This window comes from Barbatula barbatula, assembly GCF_947034865.1.
Source record: "Barbatula barbatula genome assembly, chromosome: 13".
NCBI classification, from domain to species: Eukaryota; Metazoa; Chordata; class Actinopteri; order Cypriniformes; family Nemacheilidae; genus Barbatula; species Barbatula barbatula.
Genome location: NC_136776.1, coordinates 21,603,824 through 21,629,963, shown reverse-complemented (window position 1 = coordinate 21,629,963; position 26,140 = coordinate 21,603,824). Strand labels below are relative to the sequence as shown.

Genomic DNA, 26,140 nt, shown 5'->3' with positions numbered 1-26,140 from the left:
CACATAAAAGTAATACACATATAATAGACGACACAAAAATAAAACACTTGTCAACAGGTATTTAATCAGTTAATTGACAATGAGACCAAAAATACATTAACATTTTCCATATTGGCAAATGTTTTATTTTTAGTAAGAAATAACATGACATCACGGTTATTTTACGCTATTGTTTCTGGTTCAAATTGAAAAGTGTATTAAAACTGCACAACAAACAATTTGTTATTACACACTTCAAGTTTATTCATTTTTGTCCCAAAAGTGTTGGCTATAGGCAAACAAGCAGCCAACCAGACCGGTTCATGATAAAACAGAAGTACTAAACAATTAAAACAAATATGTACACACAATGACAACAATTATGTACATGTTTATACAGCCATTTGCAAACCAAAGACACTCCAAGACTCGAACTTCAATAGTTACATCTGGGTCTGAGAATGGCAGCTCTTACAAAAACAAAAGGCAATATTTCCTGGAATCATTTTTGTATGGCACAAGGTGAAGACACTTATTGAAACGAGAGGTTTGTAAGCGCCGCAGTTTTAAAATGACAGATTTAGCACCATTTCAAGTTAACTTGGAAGCTCTTCAGTCTAAAATCTCACAGCAAGTGGTTTGTGTTTGTAAACAGATCAACATAGAAAGTTTAAAATAAATCTGGTTAAATAAATAATTGAACATTTTTAGACAAACAAGTCATTCAACGATATATTGGCCATTGTGGTCCACACAGACAGCGTAGTGATGAAGTGACGTCCATAGAAAACCCAATCTTTTCGTCATCCCGGAAAGTATGCGGAGGCGGCAGACGGTGGTGTTGGTTTTACGCCAGCTGCGTTGAAGGGTTTCTGTACTTCTGCAGATGAGGCCAAAATGTTTTAATCCATCAAAAGTCCTTCAAGGTCTAATGAGAGTAGCAATTACAAAGTTTTATTTGTTGGTTACCTCGATTCAGATGCATGCTGGGTAGGAGACCACGGAGAGGTATGCTGTCGTCTCTTCTCTCAAAGTACTTTGAATCCAAACCAACAGGTTCTCCGCTGTTAAATTCAGGAATACAGTTGAGACCAGTGAAACTACAAATATAAGGAAATAAATCGAAAATAAACTCACTTCTCTTTATTTGAAGGTTGTTGTTGCTGTGTGCTCCCCACCTCTGTTGAAGACTTGGCATTCATGGGATTAAATTGGACCTAATTAAAAAAAAGAGAATTCTAAGCACTGCACGAGTTGTGTTCACGCTAGCAGTCGGAACCGGAGTCAAACAGGCAGAACTAAAGAACATGAAATCCAATTTTTCAAAGATTGGATCCGATCAAACAAGATTAGCATTAGAAAGAGAAGAAAGACGAGGCCTGCCTTTGGTCCAGCCGTCTGATTGTGCATGGTCAGGACAGAGCGAGGCCCCGAGCTCACGCAGGAAAGAGGATATTTGGAGTTTATTGTAGAGGTGACGGGGAAACCCTGTCCCAAAGATGAGGGGAAGCCTTTGCTATCAAGCTACAGAGGAAAAGAACGTCTAAATCATTTATCAGTCACACACCATACCTGACTTCTAACCACACTACATCTACACTCAAAAACGGCTCATTCATGCGAAATAAAGTCATTAAACAAATTACCAGATTGTGAGACACACTTCCTGTTCTAAACCCTGGCGCAGGCGTCTCAAACATTCCAAGAGCTTCTCGTTTCCGAGAGAGCTGGTTCTCGTTCAGTTGCTTGTTTAACCAAGTTATCACTGAGGTATATAAGAGCAAACCAAGTTCAAGTGGTTTAAAACATTACAATAAATTGTAGTTTTAATCTAAATTAATTTTACTTAATCGGTTCTTCTAAAACCTCACCGTTCTCATTGGTTCTCAGCACCTCTCTGCTCTCGTCCAGTTTCTGAACCGTAGCTTCCAACTGCTCCTTCCATTTTGCTCCCTAAAAACAGTAAGAGGGTAAATTACGTATTCGGATTTTGTAACCGCAGTCGTGCGATGTGAACAGAGCAGTCCACCTCCTCTTCCTTCTGCTTGAGTCGTTGCTGAGTCTCCTGAAGCTCATGCTGGCCTCTCTGCAATTTTTCCGCGGTCTCCTGCAGGACCTTCTCCTGAGTCACCGTCACGGTGTTCTTCACCTTGATCTTCCCCGCCAGAGCCTTCAGATCACACTGGAGCTTCTTGATGATGCCGTTTGCCTGTAACACCAGTTTGAATCGTTTAAGGCCGACTCAGCAAGATGATTCTTGCTGACGGGTAAAAGTTGACAAACCTTGATGAGTTCCTCAGACAGAGATTTAACAGTGGCCTCCAACTTGCCGATCTGCAGTTGTTTGCTTTCAACATTTCCCTCAACTGAGTTCTATCAAAGAAACAAAAGGTTGGCCTGCATATGAGAAAACTTTCTTGATATTTACCGATAGATAGAAGAATAGACGGACTGACCTTCTGCTGTTGCGTCGCTTCCAGCACTTCTTTGGTCCGCAGCACGAGCTGGTCTTTATCTTTGTTCTCCTGCTCAAAGACGGCCACTCGCGTTTGCAGCTGGTTGACAAGACGCTCCTTCTCGTGACACTCGGTGTCAAGTGCGCCGTTCTCCCTCCTCAAGGACAAAACCTGCTGCTTCGACCGCTGACACTCCTGAACAAATCACGGACGTTACAGCACCATCCTGTTTTGATTTCACAAGCACGTTTCTTTTCATGACAAATCACCTCTTCCAAACTCGCCAGTTTGGCCTTCATGTCTCGGATGGTGGAGTCGCTCTTGTATTTCTTATCGATGAGATCTCGGTTGTTGTTTTCCAGCTCAAGGACCCTGCTCTGGAACTGCTGGGTGCTTTTGTGAAGGGCCGACTCGAGCTCTTGGCGTAACTGTTCGTTCTGTAGTTGCAGCCGTGTTTGTGTCTGCGGAATAAACACCATCAATGTGATAAAGCCGGAGGTTATCTCAGCCACCAGTGTTGTCAAGTTTTGTTTATTCAATGGTTCCGCCAATATAAGTCAACCATTTGACTGGAGTTACCTCCAACGCTTTTTCACGCTCAGCTGTGAGATCTTGCATGTGTCCGCTGGAGAGAGAGGTCGTTTGGGACATCCATTCGGATCGGAGTTTATCCAGCTCGCGACTTTTCTCAGACAGGGTCTGGGAATAGAAAACACATCCCAAAGAATAAGTATTAATTTCGCTATTTCTGTCTATATGTCGTATGGACATATACGAATGAAAAGTCCTCACTTGTTGTGCATAATTGAGCTGCCGAGTCAGATCTTCCTCCGTCTTCCTCAACTTCTGTTCCAAAAGGTGTTTTTCCTCCTGCAATCCCAGATTCACTTTTTAAGCGTGAAAACAAATCATCATGTCGCAACGTAGCCAATGCGTTTTACCTTCAAAGAAGAAAGACAGGTGGCCAGGTATTTCTTAACGTCTGTATCAGATCCGGGAAGCAGTTTCAGAGAAAGATGTGTGAGATGTTTAAACGCATTCGTCTCGACGATGTTAAGGTTGGAGGGACTGTGATCAAACGCTGATGAAGCTGACGCGAGCTGCAACAGGAACCTATAACAGAGAGAAAGAAATTGGATTTTCACGGATTTTCAACGCACTCATTGAGAGATTTACAAGGACGATGATATATTCTTACCGTGGGCTGTCCTTGTCCTGTTCAGAGATACACTGTTCAAGCAGGCCTATGAATTTTTGAGGGAATGACGTGAAGTCTATCAACAGACCCTGTTGTACTTTTAAACTGCAAAGGGAAGATATAAAGATCAATGAAAGCAACTACCGATATAGCACATTATTGCATCAAAACATAAGATCAGATCGTGGTACCTTTGAAAATCCTCTTCTGATATGACAAGGTTGTATAGAAAGTATAGATCAGTATCATCTGTCAGCCTTACAATTAAATCCTGTTTAACAAACATAGACCAACACACATATTGTTTTAATAGACACAAATTAAAAGAATTGTATTATATACACACGTAACATTAATAATAGCAAAACTAACACACAAACATGATATTTCTCACCCTTCTATGAACTGGATTTGATGTTGACTGCAGTTCAATACTGATGCGAATGACTGAACGCCTGTATGAAGTCAAACCAGCACTTATAAAGGCAAATCAAGCTTGTATGATGTCCAACACACAATTAACATAAATAAAGAAGTTAAAACACAACTTCTGTTTTTATTTACATTCAAGCTAACGTTACACATATAAAGGCCGTTTTTACCTCTCGTCTGTGTCTTTATTCTTCACCAGCACGTGTAACCTCTCGTTAAAAAGTAGCTCCGTCATTTTCCGAATAACTTTAAAAGCGAATGTTTTAATAAAAACGCAGTTTATTCGCGTTTTGTGTAGTCGGATGAATCATTTGTTGGTTTGTTTTTTGGCGCTTCCCTCCCGCGTTTGTCCGTTTCTCGCCGGAAGTACCTACCTTATCAAACTTCTTCGTTTATCTAAATCTTTTACGTTTGGTGTATTTTAACAACAAATAGTAATGTTTTTAAAACGCCTGTAAGTGTGATAACGCGTACGCGTGTTCGTTTAAACGCGATATAATTAAAAGTATATTCCGTCCAGTTCACCGAAGCGGGCTGTGATTGGTGGAGAGTCAGGCGTCAAAGGTTAACGCCGAGGGGGCGGGGCTGAGAGAGATTTTGAACATGGCGGTGAGTAGCAAAAGCGTCCACACATCGTTCACTTTATACGTGGATTTATGACCACATGGCGTTTAAAAACAATCACGTAAACACGAAAACGTGCAATATTCACATTAATAAAGTTCGCTGGTTATTGTGACTTTGATTTGTTGCTAATTTTCCGGTTAGCACCGTTGTGAAGACCGTTTTGTGTTCTAGGCTGCACGCATATACGTGATCTGTGGTTTTGCCTTTTAGGATAAAGAGAAGAAAAAGAAGGAAAGTATATTTGATTTGTCGAAATATATCGACAAACACATCAGAGTGAAGTTTCAAGGAGGTCGTGAAGGTGAGGGACTGTTGTATTATTTAAACAGCATTTATAATAGACTGACTTGATAATATGTCCATTGTCAAATTTCAAGAAAAAACACTTGATAATAAAAGTCCTTTTATTTTTAAGTTAAATGATGTCATCTAACTACTTCTTGTGTCATGTGAGCTGTCAAGTTAAAAGCTGAATGCCAAAAATGGGTCCAAGTCTGTATAGGCATACGTTTTTATATTTTGTATAATTTAACAAAGCTTTATTTGTTGTTTGTTTCAGCAAGCGGTGTCTTGAAAGGCTTTGACCCACTGTTAAATCTTGTGTTGGATGGCACAATTGAATATATGCGAGGTAAGTTAAGTTAAGTTACACAGATTGATACAATATCACAATATATACATGTTATTTAAATAGTTTTATATGTTGTTATATATGTTGATATTAACATTAACCATAAATAACTAATGTTGACCGATCTCTTGATTGGGTGTTTGTCCGCTACTTGATCCAAATATTTAAGGTGATTCATTATCTTCATACAGATCCAGATGACCAGTATAAACTGACTGAAGACACCCGGCAGCTCGGTCTGGTCGTGTGTCGAGGGACTTCTGTCGTTCTGATCTGCCCACAGGATGGGATGGAGGCCATTCCAAATCCCTTCGTTCAACAGCAGGATGGATAAACCGCACACTGGCGCAAACACAGGCGGACACCATGCAGTGTTCTTTTTCTAGCGCTGCGAGATCTGTTTTCTAGATGTTTGCTAAAAAAAACGTTAGTTTTTGTTTGATTTGAAAAAATGGATAGTGATGTCATTTTGTATTTAGACTCAGGATAAACGTTTTTGTTTCTACAGTAAATGAAACCGATGCATTGTTGATTTTTGTGTGTGTTTACTATTGTTTTCTGTTTATGAAAACAGGCACGTAGTGCTTCCCTTGTTCTTTCAATGTTGTCGTTCATTTTGACATTAATAAACATCTGGGGTTTGATTTCTTAATCGGCATATGAAAATGTTAAAACTGATAGTTACTGTGGCACTCAAATAGTGTTTAACCACAGACTTGCATTTGTTTAGAAAAGCAATTGTAACACTGATAGAAGATTATCCTAAAGGTGAATCTGTTTAATCTTTATGAAAACTGTATTTTGAAAGGTTTCAATACAACAACCGACACCTTCAGACAACATTATTGTTTACTTTGACTTTTTTTGCACCTAAGGCTTAGCCTTAATGTACTTATTTATCTAGTACTTATATAGGCTGAAATACAGTTTCTTTATGTTTGGGACAAAGCAAAATAATAGTTCAAATGAAAACCTTAATAAAAGGTTTCCGCATTATAATTCTTTAATAGGAATTCATTTTAATCACTACAATTATAATTTTTTTTGTAAAACGCATTAAAACGTCAAAGTGTATTTGTAATTTTTCCACTTAAATGCACAAATATTTTTTTCTGCACATTCTGGTATACTGACAGCCTACACGTTCACTATAGCCTTTTGAAGAGCTTGGACACAAGGGTTTTTCCACAGAGAGAAGAGAAGGCCGATGGCTATCAGATCGAGTGATATCAGGCATTTACGCCTCTGAGCACCGCCACAAAGACCTGCTTGTAACCTTAGGTGGTGACTAGAAGTATAGCCTTCCCTCTGATCTTTAAAGCAATACTTTAAAAACATGAATTGCACTGTGATGTATGCCATGCCTCTGCTCTTTTTACATCAGTGTGGCACCCAGTTCTGGGTTTGGTAACACTGTTATAGCGGTGCGGGTCTGTTAACTGATGGTTAAAGGTGTAAGTGGAGATCCTGTCTGCAACTGTGCCAACCCTTAATACTATTCAGGGCCAGTCGAGGAAGGCCGGTGGTCGGAAGTCTCTCTTGCGTTAAAAAATCCACAGTAGAATGAATCCTATGTTGTAAAAGAGACAATAAATCAAAGCTAAAATACATTAAAATATTGTTAAAAATAAAAGACGTACAAATATTGGACAAAATAGAGCCTGAAAAGTAAAATAGGAAAATAGAAAAAGCATTAGGCCTACCAAATGGTGCAGAATGTATGCATAATATAAACATATGTTTGTTTTAAATGAAATAAAAACAGCTACTAATAAAACAATGTCTCTAAATCTCCTATTAAATGTACTTTTAAGATTATGTCATTTAACTCTTTACTAGAACAAACAGTCCATTGTTTCTCTGAATCCCACAGAAGCCTAAAACAACTGGGCGCGACTTTGTTGATGTAACGAAGTGCTTTAATGGCCGACGCTTTAATGCATATAGAAAAGTCGTTTATCAACATTTGCGTTATTTGTAAAAAAAGAAGAATGTTTATGCGGATGCTGCAGCAGTGACCAATCAGAGATGACATTACGCTGACACCTGCGTAAAGCCACGCCCACACGCGAGAGGACCGCGTTACAGTACGACGCACTATAAAGATTCCGACATCATCGCGTTTCTACGGACGTATAGCTACTTATAGATCAGCTGTTTTCTTAAACAAATGCGGTGTGAAACGGTAAGCATCTTTTTTATAAACTAGTCGTTTGTCATCATTTTGATGACATTTGAGAAGTTTTGTGGTTGTATTGTTTGTATACTTTGAGTGAACCTCCACACAGAATGAATTCAAAAATGTTTTTTAATTTTAATTTAATTAAACAGTTTCTTTTAAGTATATCGTTTCTTTTATTATAATTAATATATGTATCCAGTTAAATATATAATACTGTTATGCTCACATGCATGTCACAATCTGCCTGCATGTAAAAATATAAATACAGTTTTGAGTTAAATATAGTTAGTGTTATCCTATGTTTTTGACATATTGTAGTCAGTATTATCCTATGTTTTTGCCATGCACGTATATGTAATGAGATCATTGTTGTGGCGTCTGAAATAATCAACAATATTCGTAACATAAAACTTCTGAACTGGCAAAGGTTTGTTTTGGCTTTTGACAGCCACTCCTTGCATTGTGTGATTCTATGACCCATGAAATAATACGTTGGCATCCCACCGGGATGATTTTCACCTTTCGTACCCACGGGAGCTTTTTCTACGTCTGAAGTGTTTTTGTTTGTGAGCAGAAATGAAGAGCAGGAAAGCTTTTACCTGGTCACCTGTCTGCTTTTCACACCTGCATGTTTCCTTATGTTGTAGAGTTTGGGTGTCCAGGTTGGGTTGCAGGCATTTGTGTAGACTGAAATGGAGAAGAAAGACTTGAATAAGTTGCCCGAGGGAGAATTCCGGTTCGGTTCCTCGTGCAGATGTGTTACATTAGCAGCCATACTGATTCTTCTTATCATCGGGGGTGCTGTGGGCTTCATGACAGGTACAAATCATTTTATTTGAAAAACGCCATGACATTCCCCTTGAGACATTTTATGGAGTCTTAAATGTGTTTTCGAATAATCTGTGCTCTAAAACAATCTCATATTTGAATGTCCTTTGTTTTATTTTTGGTATTTTAGCTTACTTATTAGAAGAGGAACATTATTTTATGGAAACAGCGGAATTACAAGGACTCGGTTATGAACCAGAGCTGCAAGACAAAACATCAGGATTTTCTATAGTTCTGTCTTCAACTCTAAAAGCAAAGGTACGATTTTTCATTCTTTCTTTATAATACATTTTTTTTTGCACCTGACAGGTCTGACAAGAAATACTTTTAAAACATAAAAAAAAGTTAACTTTTTTCTTTTGTTATATATACAGACATATTATATATACAATACATGGTAAACTAAACAACATCTTCACTCATTTACAGATCAAAAGTATTTTTAGCTCCTCTTCAGTGGCCAACCATTTCATAGACTGCCAGATAGTTGCATACGGGTTTGTATTTTAATTGAATGATATGCTGTATATTGACATCCAATAAATGTTTTGATAAAAACTGTGTTTTACCTTTCAGGAATATCAACGGGGATGTGATGACCACTTTTCGTTTGGTCTTTCGGGTTGCCCAAGCCCAGGGGTTCACCGAGAACTTCATTCAAGACTTTCTTCGCTCTGGATTTAAGGTGATGTTGAACGGGAAGCCCATCGTTGTGCCGGAATACGGAGAGATCGAGAGCATCATTCTTCTCGGTATGACATCTGTAGATGTTTAAAAACAGCACCATTGACATATTTTCATTTCACTGATCAACAGATTAAACCAGACTAAATGTTTTGCTGGTCTACGCTGGCTTGATGTGTTTTAGCGTGCAGATATACTGTCCTACAGAAAAAGTACTGAAATTATTTCATTTTGACAACTTAAGTATTTTTTTTATTTCAGGGGCAAGTGGAAAGTCCTTTTATGAAATCGGCAATGACTTAAGTAAGACAGAATTTGGTTTTACTTTTTCTTTGATGATAACACCGGGTCTGTCATTGAAAGCTCTTGCATGTCTTGATGTTTTCTTCAGGTAAATGTCCTGTAAACACGTTCACGTGCAACAACGGCGAGTGCGTCACAAAGCTCAACCCTGAGTGTGACCTCATATCTGACTGTGTAGACGGTACAGATGAAGCCTACTGCTGTAAGTATCACAACATCAATCAATTTTTTTCCATTTAAATATATTAAAAAGTTTGTAAATTAATAATATATCAATAATTAGTTAATGTAACCTCCGTAACATTTTCCACCAAATTGCTTGATTATTTTTATTTATTCTGAAAGTTTTTGTGTATTCATTTAATAATTTTTTCTTTATATCATGCTTAAGGTGTTTACGTTTTAATAAACCTTTAACCTAAGTATTGCTATGATTTTTTAATCACACAGCATATAAGTGCTATTACTTTTATAATATAATCTATTAACATTTTGCATAAATTAATATGATAAATTATTAAGTTTAAAATAATTATCACAATTGTGCATTGTTTCAAAGCAGGTTTACAAATATAAATATTATTGTACAAATAGAAGAGACAAAAACAGCTTGGAAATGAGAAAAAAATTATAGTGATAAATTTTGGGGTATATTATGGGAGCATTTTATTATGTTTTAGAATATAAAAATGCTTTTCTATGATCTTCATTGTTTCTAGCCTGTGGAACACGTCCAGCCATGGGTAACCGTGTCGTGGGGGGCGAGAACACTCGTCATGGGGAGCTGCCCTGGCAGGTCAGTCTCCGGCTGCGCGGGCGTCACACCTGCGGTGCATCGATCGTCAACGAACGTTGGATCGTCAGTGCCGCTCACTGTTTTGAAACGTAAGCATTTCTGTACTCTCCTTCCAATCTTTCCGTAGACGTCTTTGCAATATATCTTCCGAATATGTCTTCTCTATATAACAAAGAGAGTACAACTCGAGCGATTGGACGGCGTTAGTGGGAGCCAATCTAGTAGATGGGAAGGAAGGAGAAGCTACGGTGATAAACATCAAGTCCCTGACTGTGTCTCCGGACTACAATCCCATGACCACTGACAGTGATGTGACCGTACTGGAGTTGGAAACGCCTTTGAGATTCAACCCTTACGTTCAGCCGATCTGCATCCCATCCTCCTCTCATATGTTCAGTCCGGGACAGAACTGCATCGTGTCTGGTTGGGGAGCACTCAATCAATACACAAGTGAGTGTGTTACATGTTCCTGTAGTTCAGTTGGTAAAGAATTATGTTAGCAACCCAAAGGTTGTTGGTTTGATTCACAGGGAACAAGCATAAAGCCAAACCAATACACTGTTAGTCGCAAAAACATAATAAATCCATTTTGTACCATCCATTGCCTTTTTCATGACTAAAGTGCTTTGCTTTTGAACAGATGAGGTGCCTGATACATTACAGAAAGCAATAGTGAGCGTAATTGATTCAAAAGTTTGCAACAAATCAACGGTTTACAGAGGAGCCATTACAAATAACATGATGTGTGCCGGTTTTCTTCAAGGGAAGGTGGACTCCTGTCAGGTACGCCTAGTGACAAACTACGGGAGTACATTACTTTCTGATCTACGAGAAAGTAATTCATACTGTGTTTGGCCTTCAGGGAGATTCTGGGGGTCCTCTGGTCTGCGAGGTGGCCCCCGGACGTTTTTTCCTAGCGGGTGTGGTGAGCTGGGGCGCAGGATGTGCTCAGATCAACAAGCCCGGGGTCTATTCCCGCATCACCAAACTCAGAAATTGGATCCTGAGCTACACGGACTCCAAGATGGTTCACGTCGCACCCACGGTCCCCAGCTTCACGACCACTGGCGCTAACCTTGTTAAAGCGATGAAACCATCGCCAGATGTTTACAGTAATGACTTTCACCCTGCACCCGGGAATTGCAGTGGTAATTACAACTGTGGTGGAGGAGAGTGTATCAGCAAGATAAACCCAGAGTGTGACGGAGTCGCCGATTGCTCCAATGAGGCAGACGAGAAAAACTGTGGTAAATTGAGACTTTTGTTCATTTGGTAGTCAAAGGTTAGTTTGTCAAAAATGGTACAAAAGGCAGTCTCATCCACAATCTGTTTCAAAGACAGACACCTTGGAAGCTACAATGAGTGTCCAAGTGATGAAGTAAAATATGGACAAACCCAACCGTTGGGTGTGAATTACCCTATGGTGGATTGAATCAAATATTGACATTTTTGAGGAAAATTGAACCCAACTGTTGGCTTTGTCCACATGTTACCCAACAATAGGTTGAAACAACACAGCATTTTTCTGTGATTAACCGTTGAACTAGATTCATTGAAGAGCAATTAAACGAGGATCCTGTCTTTTTGCAGTCTGTGGCCGTCGTCCAGCTGTTGGCCAAGAGAGGATTATTGGGGGCATCACAGCTCGGAGAGGCGAATGGCCTTGGGTGGGCAGTCTGCAAAACCAGCGTGCCCATCGCTGTGGAGCTACGCTCATCCACTGTAAATGGCTTCTGACCGCAGCACACTGCTTCAAAGGGTAACGTACTGATGACCCATGGCTCTTCTTTCAGACTTTTGTACCCGAAAAGAGCTTTTTGGATATCTTGGGGTTTTCATTACCAGCAATCTGAATCCCGCCGGCTGGACGGTGAGTCTCGGCTCCGTCATCTGGTCTGGAGTTGGATCACTAGCCATTCCGGTGCAACGGATCGTCCCCCATCCTGGTTTCAATGGCACCAACATGGACTTCGACGTGGCCCTGGTGGAGATCTCCATCCCGGCTCCGCAGTCCTACACCATCCAGAGCGTGTGCTTGCCGTCACCTGTGCACAGCTTTACAAAAATGATGGAATGCTACATTGTCGGATGGGGGGCGGTTAGGGAGGACGGTGAGTTTGGACCTAACCCTAACCCTAACCATCTTTGAGGGTTTGTCCGTCATATTTTACACTTTGTTTCTCTTACTAGGGACGCTAACCAACTTGTTGCAGAAGGCACTGGTTGACGTCATCGAACATCGGGACTGTCAGACAGCTTATGGTGCTAAACTTACCAACAATATGATGTGCGCTGGATCAATGGAAGGGGCTATGGACACATGCATGGTGAGTTTTGGTTGAAACTTTTTGACTTGTGAATAAGGGCTTAACTAACGATGTTTAATGCACTAAGGCCCGGTTTCACAGACAAGGCTTCAGGCTAGTCCCAGACTAGCTAGTCTCAAAATGAATGTGTGACCTGTCTAAACTGAATATAACTTGCCCAGAAATATCGAAAAATAAATCAGTGCCATTTTTTGTCTCGGGATGCACACAAGTAATGTACTCTTGTAAGGCATTTTGATAAAGCGATGTATATATCTTAACTTTTCAACTAAGGAATAGTCCTGGCTTAAGCCAAGCCGTTTCTTTGAAAACCGGGCCATAGTCTTTTATGCACCTTAAGACATTCACCGTGGCTCTTAAGCTGATTACATAACCCAGCCCAATGTGATTCAACCATATCACTGGGTTTTCAGCTGACTTTTAAATGCCATGCCAATGTCTTATTTCCTTTAACAGGGTGACTCAGGGGGTCCTCTGGTGTGCCGGGAGCCACAGGGTCGGTGGTTTCTGGCTGGGGTGACCAGCTGGGGTCACGGCTGTGGGCGAATCGGCTTCCCAGGGGTTTACATACAAGTCACAGCTGCAAGAGAATGGATATCTACATACCTCCCTTTTTAAACATGATGGATTTGATGCGAGTCACAGCCAACTGGATCAAATAAACCCGGTGCTTCAGGCGTCACACGGACACCCTTACCAAGATCAGTTATTTATTTTTGGTATTTATTGTCAATGCATATTGGTTCACGATACAGTATAACCTTGATGGGATATGACGACGGTTGAGGAAAATCCCAAAAGAAATCCAATTCTGTACAAATCTAAAATGAAGAGTAACGTTGTGTAATGGTGCTATAAATCTGTCTCTGCATACTTTTTTTGTAATGCGACACAAACATTATCAATAAAAACGGACTTGTTTGACGGCATTTATTGGCATTCCATTAAAACAGCGTAGTGACAATTACAAAAAATCTTTCAGGACATCTCTGGTAGAGTTTGCCTCTGCATCCAAAGCAAAGGCAGGTCTAAGAAATGCTTGTATACAAAGTGATCCACTTTTACACAGGATCACAGGTAAATGAGCAGCGGGTTTCTCAACAAACCACGAACAGACAATGAGACAAACGACACTCCAGCTATGACAAATGCGTTTTGTTTGTCAAAGGTAAGAAGCACCGTCTGGCAGCTCCTGGTGAAGAAGCTACAATTATTGCAACAAAGACTGCCCTTTGTGACAAGGTTTGTGGAACAGAGGTGAGTATTCCCCTCCGCGGGCGACAGACCCACTCAGATGGTACGCTGTGTTTTGAGTGGTTCTTTGCTGAATGGATACCAACACAGGGTGATGAAACCTGCCATTGAAATTAAACAGAGACTGACAGAATACAGAATGGGCGGAGCTAAAATCGTATTCTCTTCCGTCTTATTCTACACATCATTTAAAGCGTAAGAAATAATCGACCCACAATTACTATCATAATGAAAACTGGTGAGGAATTCCATGACAAATATATATAATATGCATTGTTGTCGACGCCTCGAAATAAAGTTAAATATGTCCATGTACAGTTTTAATCCAAGCACCTGGTTCCTTCTGTAGCCTACAGCTGTTGTTTTGAGGTAAGAGACCCAATGCACCTGTCGGGGCGGTCTGGCATCACTACCTGCGGACTTACAGAGGAGATACAGGCCACCATCTTCACATCAAATGCGTGCTCTTTCTCTCTGCAATCTGGAATTATAAGCGCGGGAGACCGTGTTCCACGCATCCATATAGCGATCCATGCACATGGCGACGCATTTCTAAGAAAACGGAAAGATGTTTTGATACTTCCTCAAATAAACATGAAGATAGAAAGTGATACGCATTTAATGCAAATACCTGTTCGGAATTGTCCAGCGTGCTCCCCGGCTTGCCAATGCACTTCTTGAAGCATTTGTCAGTCATTCTCTGCAATGCCAGACAAATACAATTAGACGCGAAGTAAAGTTTATTATGTCATTCCAAGTATGACTTCTTAATGACAACTGCTGACAATTTAAGATTTAAGCCTTTAAATCAGTGTGTATTATGACAGTGTGTATTAATGGGGTGACGCCATAGTCCATTTGTACAATTACACAATTAAACTAGTTACTACTAGGGTACGATAACCACAGATCAGCACGGTATTTGCGGTTAACCGAAGGCAGTGCAAACCGTAATCAATATGAAAATAGTTCACGTTTATTACATTAAACTATTGAATATTGTACTAAAGGCATATACCGCGGCATACCGTACGATACCGTATCAAGCTGTACAATGTCTTAAAAGACAACAAGCAATGGAGCTCTATTCGTTTAAACAGGCACACTGAAATAAGATCATATAATTTATTAGGAAAGCAAATGATGAAGCTTAATAGGTTAAAGTCACAAACCTGCAGAAGCTCTTGCGCATTAGCAACCGCGATCTGAACTTTGACTTGTTCCATTATAGTGCCGGTGTCCATTTTACCAGACGAGCCTGACGAAAAATCTGAACCAAAACTGTCCATTTTACACACTATTGATATAATAAAACCGGCCCGGAGATATTAAAGTCTGTGTCGCTTCGGCACATGTGATAGCTTTGCCCTTGAGATGAACCGGAAGCGCACTCGAAGACATCCGTACGGTTGACTTCTGGGAAATGACGTTTGCGCCAACAAATTGCAAACAAATTAAAAATAATATTAAATAATACAAAAATACATTACAACGTATAATAATAGTATGTGCATTATAATTTAATTAATAACATTAATAACCAAATTATACTTACGTGGCTTTTGCTTGTCGTTGGCTCCCAATACGAAATATTAAACGCAAAATCAATACAGTAACACATATTTATATGATTCTTCAAAGAATAGCATTTCTGACATTAAAATAAACTTTCAAGTTAATAAAAAGGCTTGTCGAACTTGTACAGCAGGTGGCGCTGCATAACAACATATATTACAAACATGCCAGTCTGTCCTATCGGATCTTTGTTCATAATGATTTTTTCATGCAAATACGCGAATATATATATATATATATATATATATATATATATATATATATATATATATATATATATATATGTATCTAAAGAACAATGTGCTTTGATAACTTTATAAGACATTTATCGGCAGTCATTTACAGTCAGTACAGTATCTGATCACTTACAATGGTTTGGCTTGGTTGCACAATAACTTGCCTAAGAGAAAAATGCAAAGTATGACAATAATGCGTTTCCTGTCTTAACTATGTTGAAAAGAAAACATTGAGACCGATACTAAACGCCATTATTAACCGAGACTCGATACCATTGCAACAAAAGTATCGCGGTACAGTGTAGAGTCATGTATCGGATGGTTCTACGGGGCTTAAATGTGTTATAATGTAAATATGATTACCATATTTGCAGGCTACATTTACGTGTGCCATCTAAAATCATGTATAAAATGATTTCTACGTTTGTTAATCTTTTAATAAATGCAAAACATTGCGCGATCATAATCGTTGTTATTATTATGATTGTTTTTAAACATTTGCAATGGTGTTTAATATTTATTTCTGATCTTAATATTCACGTAAAACATGCATAAAATAGTGATGCGTTAATATTTACTATAGTAAACTGTAGTCAAATTATTAGTAGTGATGATTCCAGTAGTAAATATTAAAGTATATTACAGCATTTACTATAGTTTACATTCACTATAGGATACATTAACAAAGTACAAACATGTACTATGAAAACTACATTATAGTACAATTTATGACAGCTTACTATAATATAAGTATACTACAGTGGGAACAAATACTGTTTGATCTTCTTCAAAGAGATATATATATATATACATTAGATGTCGCATTCTCTGGATATTGCTGATTTTACAGTCAATTCCACTAACGCATCTCTATGCCTGCACCATGTATTCGTGGTGTTTGAAAGTCTATGCGCATTCACGTGGGTCTTACTCATTCTCCTCAAAGCCTTCTGATGACTAATAAAACACCTGTCCTGAGAACACCTCCTCCACTCGGGCATGTCACACGCGGAAAGAGGCGGAGCCATTGCGATCCACGCGTACTCAATACTGAAAGCACAGCTGTAATGTTCGCCAGTGTATAACAGGCAGCTCGAGGAGACGAGAAATGGTACTACTGAAGTTTTAAAGCGACAACACTTTGAAGACGAATGCGTGCTGTGAAGAGTGTGGATGAGAAATACGGTGAGCTCTTACTTTATTTACATTTCTTTACGTACTACTTACATTCTTTCTTTTTAAGCGTGCTACACGGTCTGTGTCTACAACTAATAACGTTACGTACTTTGTCTAAAACTAATAACGTTACGTACTTTGTCTAAACTAATAACTTTGCGTACTTTGTCCACAACTAAAAACGTTGCATACTTTGTCTACAACTAATAACGTTACGTACTTTGTCTAAAACTAATAACTTTGCGTACTTTGTCTACAACTAAAAACGTTGCATACTTTGTCTACAACTAATAACGTTGCATACTTTGTCTAAAACTAATAACTTTGCGTACTTTGTCTACAACTAAAAACGTTGCGTACTTTGTCTAAAACTAATAACTTTGCGTACTTTGTCTAAAACTAAAAACGTTGCGTACTTTGTCTACAACTAATAACGTTGCATACTTTGTCTAAAACTAATAACTTTGCGTACTTTGTCTAAAACTAAAAACGTTGCATACTTTGTCTACAACTAATAACGTTGCGTACTTTGTCTACAACTAATAACGTTGCGTACTTTGTCTAAAACTAATAACTTTGCGTACTTTGTCTAAAACTAATAACGTTACGTACTTTGTCTAAAACTAATAATGTTACGTACTTTGTCTAAAACTAATAACTTTGCGTACTTTGTCTACAACTAAAAACGTTGCATACTTTGTCTACAACTAATAACGTTACGTACTTTGTCTAAAACTAATAACTTTGCGTACTTTGTCTAAAACTAAAAACGTTGCATACTTTGTCTACAACTAATAACGTTGCGTACTTTGTCTAAAACTAATAACTTTGCGTACTTTGTCTACAACTAAAAACGTTGCATACTTTGTCTACAACTAATAACGTTGCATACTTTGTCTAAAACTAATAACTTTGCGTACTTTGTCTACAACTAAAAACGTTGCGTACTTTGTCTAAAACTAATAACTTTGCGTACTTTGTCTAAAACTAAAAACGTTGCGTACTTTGTCTACAACTAATAACGTTGCGTACTTTGTCTAAAACTAATAACTTTGCGTACTTTGTCTAAAACTAAAAACGTTGCATACTTTGTCTACAACTAATAACGTTGCGTACTTTGTCTAAAACTAATAACTTTGCGTACTTTGTCTACAACTAAAAACGTTGCATACTTTGTCTACAACTAATAACGTTGCGTACTTTGTCTAAAACTAATAACTTTGCGTACTTTGTCTAAAACTAATAACTTAGCGTACTTTGTCTACAACTTAAAACGTTGCACACTTTGTCTACAACTAATAACATTTTTCACAGTATTTTTCGTGATTACTAAGTTTTTTATTTTGCTACAATATATAACTACACATTTCCTAAGTGTACTTTAGTGTTCAAGTGTATTTAAGTATTCAGTATTTGATCCATTTGTGTTTTTCATGACCGATGTTGTTGCACTTACAGTAACTTTAGTATTTTAGGGGCAAATTATTGTAACGATAATGTTTTGCGTGTAAGTGCATTTGAAGGTATTGTCAGCGGTTTCTTATATTTTCCAAACTCGTCTATTATGCGCATTTTAATACACGTAAAAACTTTGTATTTTACACATTAGTATAACATTTGTGTTTCATTATTTTGTTCCTGTAGCTTAACTGGTAGAGAATTCAGGTCCTGGCTTTGATCTCCAGGGAACCCACATATTGAAAACATTTACAGATTGATAATGATGAGAGATGAGTTTTATTCATGATTGAGATGAATAAAAGCTTCTGCTGAATGGTTAAATGTTAATTATTTTAATACTATGTAATAACGTTTCTCAGTTCATGCGTGCGGTTTTTATGAATAGCTGAAATTATCACTAAAAGCAGAAACGTTATCAAAGATAACAGGAGGTAAATCATTAACACTTGTACAGAACAAAATGCACAAAAGGTGAAAACTGAAGATAAATAAACACTAGAACATTTATTGCTGTTTAATCACATAAATTGGATATAGGTTATTCTTGTGTGGTACTAGTGATTTGAACCCTTAAAATAAGATCTATAAAGGGAACTAATCTAAAGAAACATTTTGTTTGTGTTTTGTACAGTTCAAAGATGTCTGTCAGTAATCACGAGAACCGAAAGTCAAGGTCAAGCGCCGGGTCCATGAACATCCATTTGTTCCACAAGACGTCACACGCGGACAGCCTGCTCACCCAGCTCAATCTCCTACGCCAGCGGCGTCTCTTCACCGACGTAGTCCTGCAAGCCGGACGCCGGGCGTTCCCGTGCCACCGGGCTGTGCTGGCGTCTTGCAGCCGCTACTTTGAGGCTATGTTCAGTGGGGGTCTTAAGGAGAGCCGTGATGACGAGGTCAACTTTCATGACTCTTTGCACCCAGAGGTGCTGGAGCTTCTGCTCGACTACGCCTACTCTTCGCGGGTTATCATCAATGAAGAAAACGCTGAGTCCCTGCTGGAGGCCAGCGATATGCTCCAGTTCCACGACATAAGAGATGCCACCGCCGAGTTTTTGGAGAAGAACCTGCATCCATCGAATTGCCTCGGGATGATGCTTCTGTCTGATGCCCATCAGTGCCAGAGGCTGTACGAACTTTCTTGGCAGATGTGCTTGGCTAATTTTGCAAATCTGTACCACACCGAGGACTTCTTAAGCCTGCCAAAAGATAAAGTCCAAGAGCTCGTTTTAAGTGAAGAATTGGAGGTAGAAGATGAAAGTATTGTGTACGAGGCTGTTATTGACTGGGTACGAGCAGACATCGTGAGGAGACATCTTGACATTCCCGACCTCCTTCGGTGCGTCCGTCTTGCGTTACTGCCGGAGACCTACTTGCTGAAGAACGTCGCCTCAGAGGAGCTCGTCATGGGACACAAGGTGGGCCGCGAGATTGTGGAAGATGCTGTCCGTTGTAAAATGAAGATCCTTCAGAACGATGGAGTTGTCACAGGCTTCTGCGCTCGACCCCGAAAGGTCAGCCAAGCCCTTTTGCTCCTAGGTGGCCAAACGTTTATGTGTGACAAAGTCTACATGATCGATAACAAATCGAAGGAGATCACACCCAAAACGGACCTCCCCAGTCCTCGCAAAGAATGTAGCGCGTGTGCTATCGGCTGCAAGGTGTACGTCACTGGCGGTCGAGGGTCTGAAAATGGGGCTTCAAAGGACGTTTGGGTTTACGACACCCTTCACGATGAATGGTCCAAGGCTGCACCAATGCTAGTGGCTAGATTCGGACACGGTTCAGCGGAACTTGACCACATCTTGTATGTTGTTGGTGGACACACATCTCAATCGGGATCATTTCCCGCATCCCCATCTGTGTCTCTCAAACAAGTGGAACAGTACAACCCACAATCCAACAAGTGGACGTTAGTAGCGCCTCTTCGAGAGGGCGTCAGCAACGCTGCTGTTGTCGGGGCTAAAAACAAACTGTTTGCTTTTGGTGGGACTAGTGTTAACCGGGACAAGTATCCCAAGGTTCAGTGCTTTGACCCCTGTGAGAACAGGTGGACCGTGGCCGCAACTTGTCCTCAGCTTTGGCGCTACACTGCAGCGGCGGTCGTCGGCAACCACGTCGTGGTCATTGGCGGAGACACAGAGTTCTCGGCGAGCTCAGCTTATCGCTTCAACAGCGAGACGTTCCAGTGGACCAAGTTCGGCGACGTCACTTCCCGAAGAATTAGCTGTCATGCGGTGGCATCTGGGAATCGGTTGTATGTGGTCGGGGGCTACTTTGGGGCGCAGCGGTGTAAAACCTTGGACTGCTATGACCCATCCACAGACTCATGGGACAGTGTAACCAGTGTACCCTATTCACTTATCCCGACCGCATTCGTCAGCACCTGGAAGTATCTTCCCTCTTGAAGAAAATACAACTTCTTTTAGGTAAGCATTGCCCCATACACCATTACAGCCAATGTTACTGTTGATGTATTGCTAATCATATATAATCAATATAAAAGAGCGAAAATAAACTGTCCCAGATCTCTCAGATCTCGAAAACCGTAATTTTATTCGTCGATGAATAATCTCTACCCCTAATTAGTACTGCTGGGTGTCAAATAAAAAATAAATGTTGCTTAATCGTTTAAAAGGAATGTGGCGGCACAAATTACAGAGTAAAAGCTTCTCTCTAGGGCTCACAGACTTTCCAAAATGCTTCCAGAAAGATCAGGTTCCTGCTTGCCGTTATACTCTCTATGGTTGGGACCGAGATCATATTTTTATACACTGTCTTGCCAAAAAGATGTTTACAAATCTTTCCAATCAAGTCTTTAAAGTAACGCCAGGGCCTGTGCATTGTTCTCACAAGCGTACATAGAGCTCAAACAATGGGATCACAGATGGAGTCGTGTTTAGGGAAGGTGTGTTGGTTTGAGGATTATAGCCAGTAATTGGCAGGAAGACTTGAGGATGGACACTACCCCTTACATCATTCAATGTGCTCTATTTATTCTCAGATGGGCCCCAGCTAAAAGAAGTTTAAGGGTGCTATTCAAAGAAGAATCATATCAAGGTGCATCGTAAAACCATCGCTAGGTTGTCTTGCAAAACAGCTTGTCCTGTTTAGCACACTGACAGCTTGGTACTTCGAGCCCAGCGTAGACTTAATGGATAGAGGCCTAGGGGAACTGTTGTTTGCTCTTTCTCAATACAAAACAGATGGTCTGGGTGGAGACGAGCAAAGAGGAGCCTGCAAGACCCTAGATCAGTATGCTTGCAGGGGACAGGTTTATTTCATCCTGTTGTCAGAGTGAAAATAATGCAGTCTTGTGAATGGCACTAATTTGTCCTTGACTTTCTTTGAACACAGGCTTGTCAGAAACAGTGGTGTGAGGCATGCAGAGTAGGGTGTAGCTATATTTTTCGCTTCTTAACTAACAAAGACATCAGAAGCTGTCAGCATTTTAAAACGGGCGAGGAATCGAAAATCTTTTTGATGTCCAAACCATACTTACACCCCATACGTTGTCCATGCGTTGCGCTAAAGGTGCAGACATGCTTTCTGCTCAAATATTTTCTTTCCGAGTCAGTCACGCCCATTGAAACACAGCGAGCTTTAGTCTTTCCCATCGTTGCATGTCAGGGCGATGACTCATTGTTTGACTTTGGGTTAGCATAATTAACTCCTGAGAACGTGTCTGTAATACAATAGAAAGCGATTTAACCAAAAGGCAAAGCATTTTTCTAAATCAACATTGCATTACCTGTACACGATGAAAGTACATTTTGGCACAATGGAAACAATCGCAGGTTTTATTACACGGGGGGGTTACTCTTATCTAGTTGGCAAAGCTACCAAACCAAACTGTAACATGAGCAGCAAAGAGGAAGTTATTAAGGTCCGATTACTCTTTGGTCTTGCAGAACAGACTGTATTTACTGGCACACGTTCAATGTGAGACTGTGTTGGTTATATGACACACCTGATCTAGGCCAAGGGTCAGTGGCTTTGCAGATGGCTTTATTATCCGTGGAGCTTGGAGAGGGTGGGCAACAGTGACCCTCACGGTCAATACTAATGTTTTATTAATGCCTGACATTTTAAAAGCTCACATAAAGATCTTTTATTTTGGCATCTGCGTCCAGCCTCCTTGCGAAACGCACGTGCGGCCCTGAGGCTCCGCTCTATTTGCATAAAGTTAATCGAACTGCATTCACTTCTTTGTCCCCGGAAGGGGAACCTGCACAATGAAACTGAATAACATAAAGGCGTCATATTGGTTACCAGTCGTAAATAGATGAAACGGGCCGTCCACCCTCGCACCCACCATGCCCGCTTATTGCTGTAATTAATCAGAATTACGTAATATTCGTACATCAAAAGAGGTTAAAAGGTTGAGACTGGTATACAGACTGTCATTGTGCTCTCAAGCCGGGGGCGCACAAGCTGAAAAACTGTATTCTTGGTAGTTCAATTAGAGCAGAGTTCTGCAGAACGATAAAACATATATAAATTGATGATTTATGCCCCTTCCTGTCCACGGATGTTAGTTATATTACTCGTTCAAAGTAATAACGCTTGCTCATTAATAAACATGGATAGAATATTGAGAGACTGCGCATAATGACGATCAGTAGGCGTTAACTAATAAATAAGGTGTTGATTAGGTATCGACTTCGTAAATGAGCCTTTCTCAAGATCAATAGGATGAATTGCACGTTTACGGCAAATTGGTAGACCCAGCTGTCATTATTTCACCCCGCGACCCTCATTACAGACACTGAAGCTGTAAGCTAAGCTTTTACTTATTTATGGAGCTTTATTTATTTACTATAAGCAAAATGTTTTTTTTCCACATGTTATCTATTCTTAAAACATTTGAGTTAAAATTATATTTTATCTTTTAATTCTATTTTATTATTGTTTATTAGAATTAAATCATTTTACTTAAAAGTGTCAAAAAATAAATATACTAGCTGGAATCCAACATTTTCGTGCACATTTAAGTGAAAAAGTTTTGATTTTGTTTGTAGCACATAAAAAGTTCAAAGCTTGCTCCTTATAATATTGATTTATGAGTTACGCTGTCGGGTACGTTTTTGTGGAAAATATCAGTTTAACGTCATTTGACCGAAACGCACATCAAAAAACGTATAGTAACCTTCAATTTTATGTGTCAAACAAGTGCTTACAGAGCAAACGTTACGAAATTCAGCTTTGATTATTGCGTATATACAATTTTTTAAAACTATTTCATCTTTATACAAAACGCTAAACTAAAGTACAAATATCACAGTGCAAAGTTCTAGTAAAACTAAAAGGATTCCAATAATACAATGTTGCTTATTTAAGAAAGGATTTACACTTTTCGACTGCTCTAGGTGATAAAGATCTAATAAACACAAGCCGATTGAATCCCAGGCATGCGTTAGGGGCTTTGAGACTCGCTTTAATGGATTTTTTAAGGGATGAAAACAGGGCAAAGGTCACCTGCCCTGCTTCTGGTTAAGAAGGGTGAAACCAGTGACCCTTAAGCGGAGCTCGAACGCTCTGGAACTCCGTCGCTTACGCAACAGTTAAGAGCTTGAAGAGCCCTGCCTATATCCATGTGGTTTGTGTATGGCATCCCATCCCGCTTCTTAAATTAAAGCGTCTGCCATGCCACCCAGAAATAACATAAAGCTAAAACCGTCTGAAGCCGCTGTACCTGTGAAACAGTGATAGCTGTCAGGTATTTTTAATTTTGCTGGGTTGTTGTGTTCCTCAGTGAGTAAATGCTGTGTGCATGGCATTTGAACCTCGAACTGATGTTAATATATCTGAAAAGCCCTATGTTCAATGAAGAAAGACAACATTGCTATATTACACTTTAAAAGAGAAAGTTTACCCAAAAACTAAAATTCTGTTAACATTTATTCACCCTCATGTCATTCAAAACCTGTCAACCTGAACACAAAAGAAGATATTTTGAGAAATGTCACGGTGGTTTTGTGTCTATACAATGGAAGTCAATGGGGTGCAGTGTTGTCCGGTCGCCAACATTCATGAAAATATCTTCTTTTGTGTTCTGCTGAAGAAAGAAAGTCATACAGGTTTAAGTCTGCGAGTAGACGATGAAAGAATTTTCATTTTTGGGTGACTGTCCCTTTAAACGGTCATAATGTCCAAACGCTGATGTAAAGAAACCGCTTGTTTTATAGGAGGTGGTAAAACATGTTGTGAAAGTGGTAATTGGGTACAACGGGCCAAACCGTGACTAACTTTGACCAAAAACCTTGATCCTTATGGGTTTTATGGGCTTTCAGGACATGAGACGCATTTACTAGAAAAATAAAACGCTTGTAAAACATGCTGTGAGGAAATTCATCACAGGCCCAATATTTGGACACCAGTTCGAACAATTTGCAGTTTAAAGTTTACATTGTAAAAGTTGAACACAATACACAATATTTGATCTTCTACATCTACACTTTTCGAAAGATCTTGTTGACAAGCCACATATATTTTACTCAACTGACCGAAACGTGTTGTCATACGGTCAGTTTCACAAAAGGAATGTGAAGGTAAACCATGTGAAGCTCTCAACACGTGTAACTAATTCTCTCTCTCTCTTTATTCGTCTTTAGATATCCGCCGCTCTCTGGAATGCACTCGGGTGCCCCCCAAGAGGCTCTGGAATGCCGGGGGAGGCGATCTTTCTCCCCATTCACATGGACGTCGCGCTGGAACCCAAGGGTCAGGGCGAGTGAAGGGATAACCATGGCAACCAGAGCCCATCTGAGCTTACTTGCAGTTCTGACCTATGCCCAGAAGCGTTTGACTGTAGCCGAAATGCAGAAACACTGTGAACGAACGTGCACATTCAAATTCAGACTTTACTCATTAACACGAGTTATTTCTAACGTGAAGTTTAAATACGACTGCTTAAGTTTTTAAGTGCGCTCGCTCACACAGATCCTGTGAATGTGAGTATTAACGTTGCTTACGGTGCTCGCCTTTGCAAACTTCACAGGAGGATCTTTGAACGAGAAAATGTACTCGTAAGAAATGTTTTGTCCGGCCACGCTGCCTTTTGAAGTAGAATAATGACTCTGTCGTCGAATTTGTCATGTAGGAATTTTCAGAAAACTGATCTGCGCTGTATTTTTACTATACTACTGTGTGAATAGCCTGACTAGGTGTGTCTCAAGAAAGTGTCCGTGAGATATTTCACTCCAAAAAACAGAAGAAGCAAAACAATGATGCATAAAGGAAATTAAGCCTGTTTTGTTCAAATTTCCTCCCAAAGTATTTAAAAAAACCAATACCAATGTGCTACCAATAAATGTATGCTCATTTAAAAAAGAAATAGGAAAGAAAAATGGTGGTATAGGGGAACAATGTGCATTTTAGTTTTAAATATCTCACAGTCTTAAAATGAGAGATTTTGATCTTCTAAAACACAATTTATTCGTTTTGAATCTCAAGAAAACATAACACGTAGTTTACAATGTGAATGACATCCGTTGACACGCTTTGTTTCTAGGATGGTTTCAACTATTAAAGCTGTAGGGATTTCTTCCTAATGGTTTTGTGGCAAACCTTCACCGTTGACTAAACTGTTCTCTAACTTTCTAACTGTTGCCGTACATGTAGCTCTGACATTGTTTTATGTACATTTGTGAAGTCTTATTTTATTTTTATGTCGATTTTGCACATTTTGTTGAGACGCTGTCCTTCTCACTGTTGTATAAGGGTGTGTTTTTAAACGCTAGACCTTAGAATGTGTTGCTTTAGGCCAAAGTAAAGCAGCACCGATGTTACCAGCTAAATTTCAACATGTCCTTTATTTTCGCGTTCAATGTCTTAATTTTTGTTGATTTTGACTTTTTGATATCCCTGTTTTTAGTCTGTCTGTCCTGAACACGGGTCTTGTTTCTATTAACACTAAATATAACTGTTTCTAGCATTTTTCAGACACAACGTGTGGTGTTTTTTCATTGTGAAAATAAACGATTTGTAAAAGTA

General features: G+C 39.5%; 5 protein-coding genes across 7 annotated transcripts; 3 read left to right on the top strand and 2 right to left on the bottom strand.

Annotated features, from left to right (window-relative positions):
* Nucleotides 1–20: 20 nt before the first annotated feature.
* On the bottom strand, nucleotides 21–4,680 carry sass6 (SAS-6 centriolar assembly protein). 3 transcript variants are annotated; one of them, XM_079471473.1, is made up of 17 exons: nucleotides 4,236–4,680; nucleotides 4,028–4,088; nucleotides 3,825–3,904; nucleotides 3,634–3,738; nucleotides 3,377–3,548; nucleotides 3,228–3,305; nucleotides 3,015–3,134; nucleotides 2,705–2,896; nucleotides 2,436–2,630; nucleotides 2,263–2,352; nucleotides 2,009–2,188; nucleotides 1,851–1,932; nucleotides 1,626–1,744; nucleotides 1,363–1,503; nucleotides 1,117–1,196; nucleotides 949–1,043; nucleotides 21–859 (listed from the first exon to the last, which is right to left on the bottom strand). In XM_079471473.1, exons 1-17 carry the CDS (start codon nucleotides 4,298–4,300, stop codon nucleotides 783–785), a joined length of 1,932 nt encoding a protein of 643 aa, XP_079327599.1. In that variant the 5' UTR covers nucleotides 4,301–4,680; the 3' UTR covers nucleotides 21–782. The 3 variants fall into 3 exon arrangements, with proteins under 3 accessions (XP_079327599.1, XP_079327601.1, XP_079327600.1); XM_079471474.1 differs by having other exon boundaries at nucleotides 667–856; nucleotides 4,236–4,600; XM_079471475.1 differs by lacking the exon at nucleotides 1,363–1,503 and having other exon boundaries at nucleotides 46–859; nucleotides 4,236–4,600.
* Nucleotides 4,592–5,975, top strand: lsm7 (LSM7 homolog, U6 small nuclear RNA and mRNA degradation associated). The gene is made up of 4 exons (XM_079471477.1): nucleotides 4,592–4,674; nucleotides 4,903–4,993; nucleotides 5,252–5,323; nucleotides 5,515–5,975. Exons 1-4 carry the CDS (start codon nucleotides 4,669–4,671, stop codon nucleotides 5,655–5,657), a joined length of 312 nt encoding a protein of 103 aa, XP_079327603.1. The 5' UTR covers nucleotides 4,592–4,668; the 3' UTR covers nucleotides 5,658–5,975.
* Nucleotides 5,976–7,452: 1,477 nt separating this feature from the next.
* Nucleotides 7,453–13,371, top strand: tmprss9 (transmembrane serine protease 9). The gene is made up of 15 exons (XM_079470940.1): nucleotides 7,453–7,508; nucleotides 8,153–8,324; nucleotides 8,464–8,591; nucleotides 8,763–8,830; nucleotides 8,910–9,085; nucleotides 9,279–9,320; nucleotides 9,409–9,522; nucleotides 10,040–10,205; nucleotides 10,292–10,566; nucleotides 10,757–10,899; nucleotides 10,979–11,363; nucleotides 11,707–11,875; nucleotides 11,962–12,227; nucleotides 12,307–12,443; nucleotides 12,900–13,371. Exons 2-15 carry the CDS (start codon nucleotides 8,198–8,200, stop codon nucleotides 13,059–13,061), a joined length of 2,358 nt encoding a protein of 785 aa, XP_079327066.1. The 5' UTR covers nucleotides 7,453–7,508; nucleotides 8,153–8,197; the 3' UTR covers nucleotides 13,062–13,371.
* Nucleotides 13,366–15,114, bottom strand: timm13 (translocase of inner mitochondrial membrane 13 homolog (yeast)). Its single transcript, XM_079470941.1, has 3 exons — nucleotides 14,870–15,114; nucleotides 14,329–14,397; nucleotides 13,366–14,249 (listed from the first exon to the last, which is right to left on the bottom strand). Exons 1-3 carry the CDS (start codon nucleotides 14,984–14,986, stop codon nucleotides 14,151–14,153), a joined length of 285 nt encoding a protein of 94 aa, XP_079327067.1. The 5' UTR covers nucleotides 14,987–15,114; the 3' UTR covers nucleotides 13,366–14,150.
* Nucleotides 15,115–16,537: 1,423 nt separating this feature from the next.
* On the top strand, nucleotides 16,538–26,140 carry enc3 (ectodermal-neural cortex 3). Its single transcript, XM_079472193.1, has 3 exons — nucleotides 16,538–16,693; nucleotides 18,777–20,574; nucleotides 24,760–26,140. Exon 2 carries the CDS (start codon nucleotides 18,784–18,786, stop codon nucleotides 20,551–20,553), a length of 1,770 nt encoding a protein of 589 aa, XP_079328319.1. The 5' UTR covers nucleotides 16,538–16,693; nucleotides 18,777–18,783; the 3' UTR covers nucleotides 20,554–20,574; nucleotides 24,760–26,140.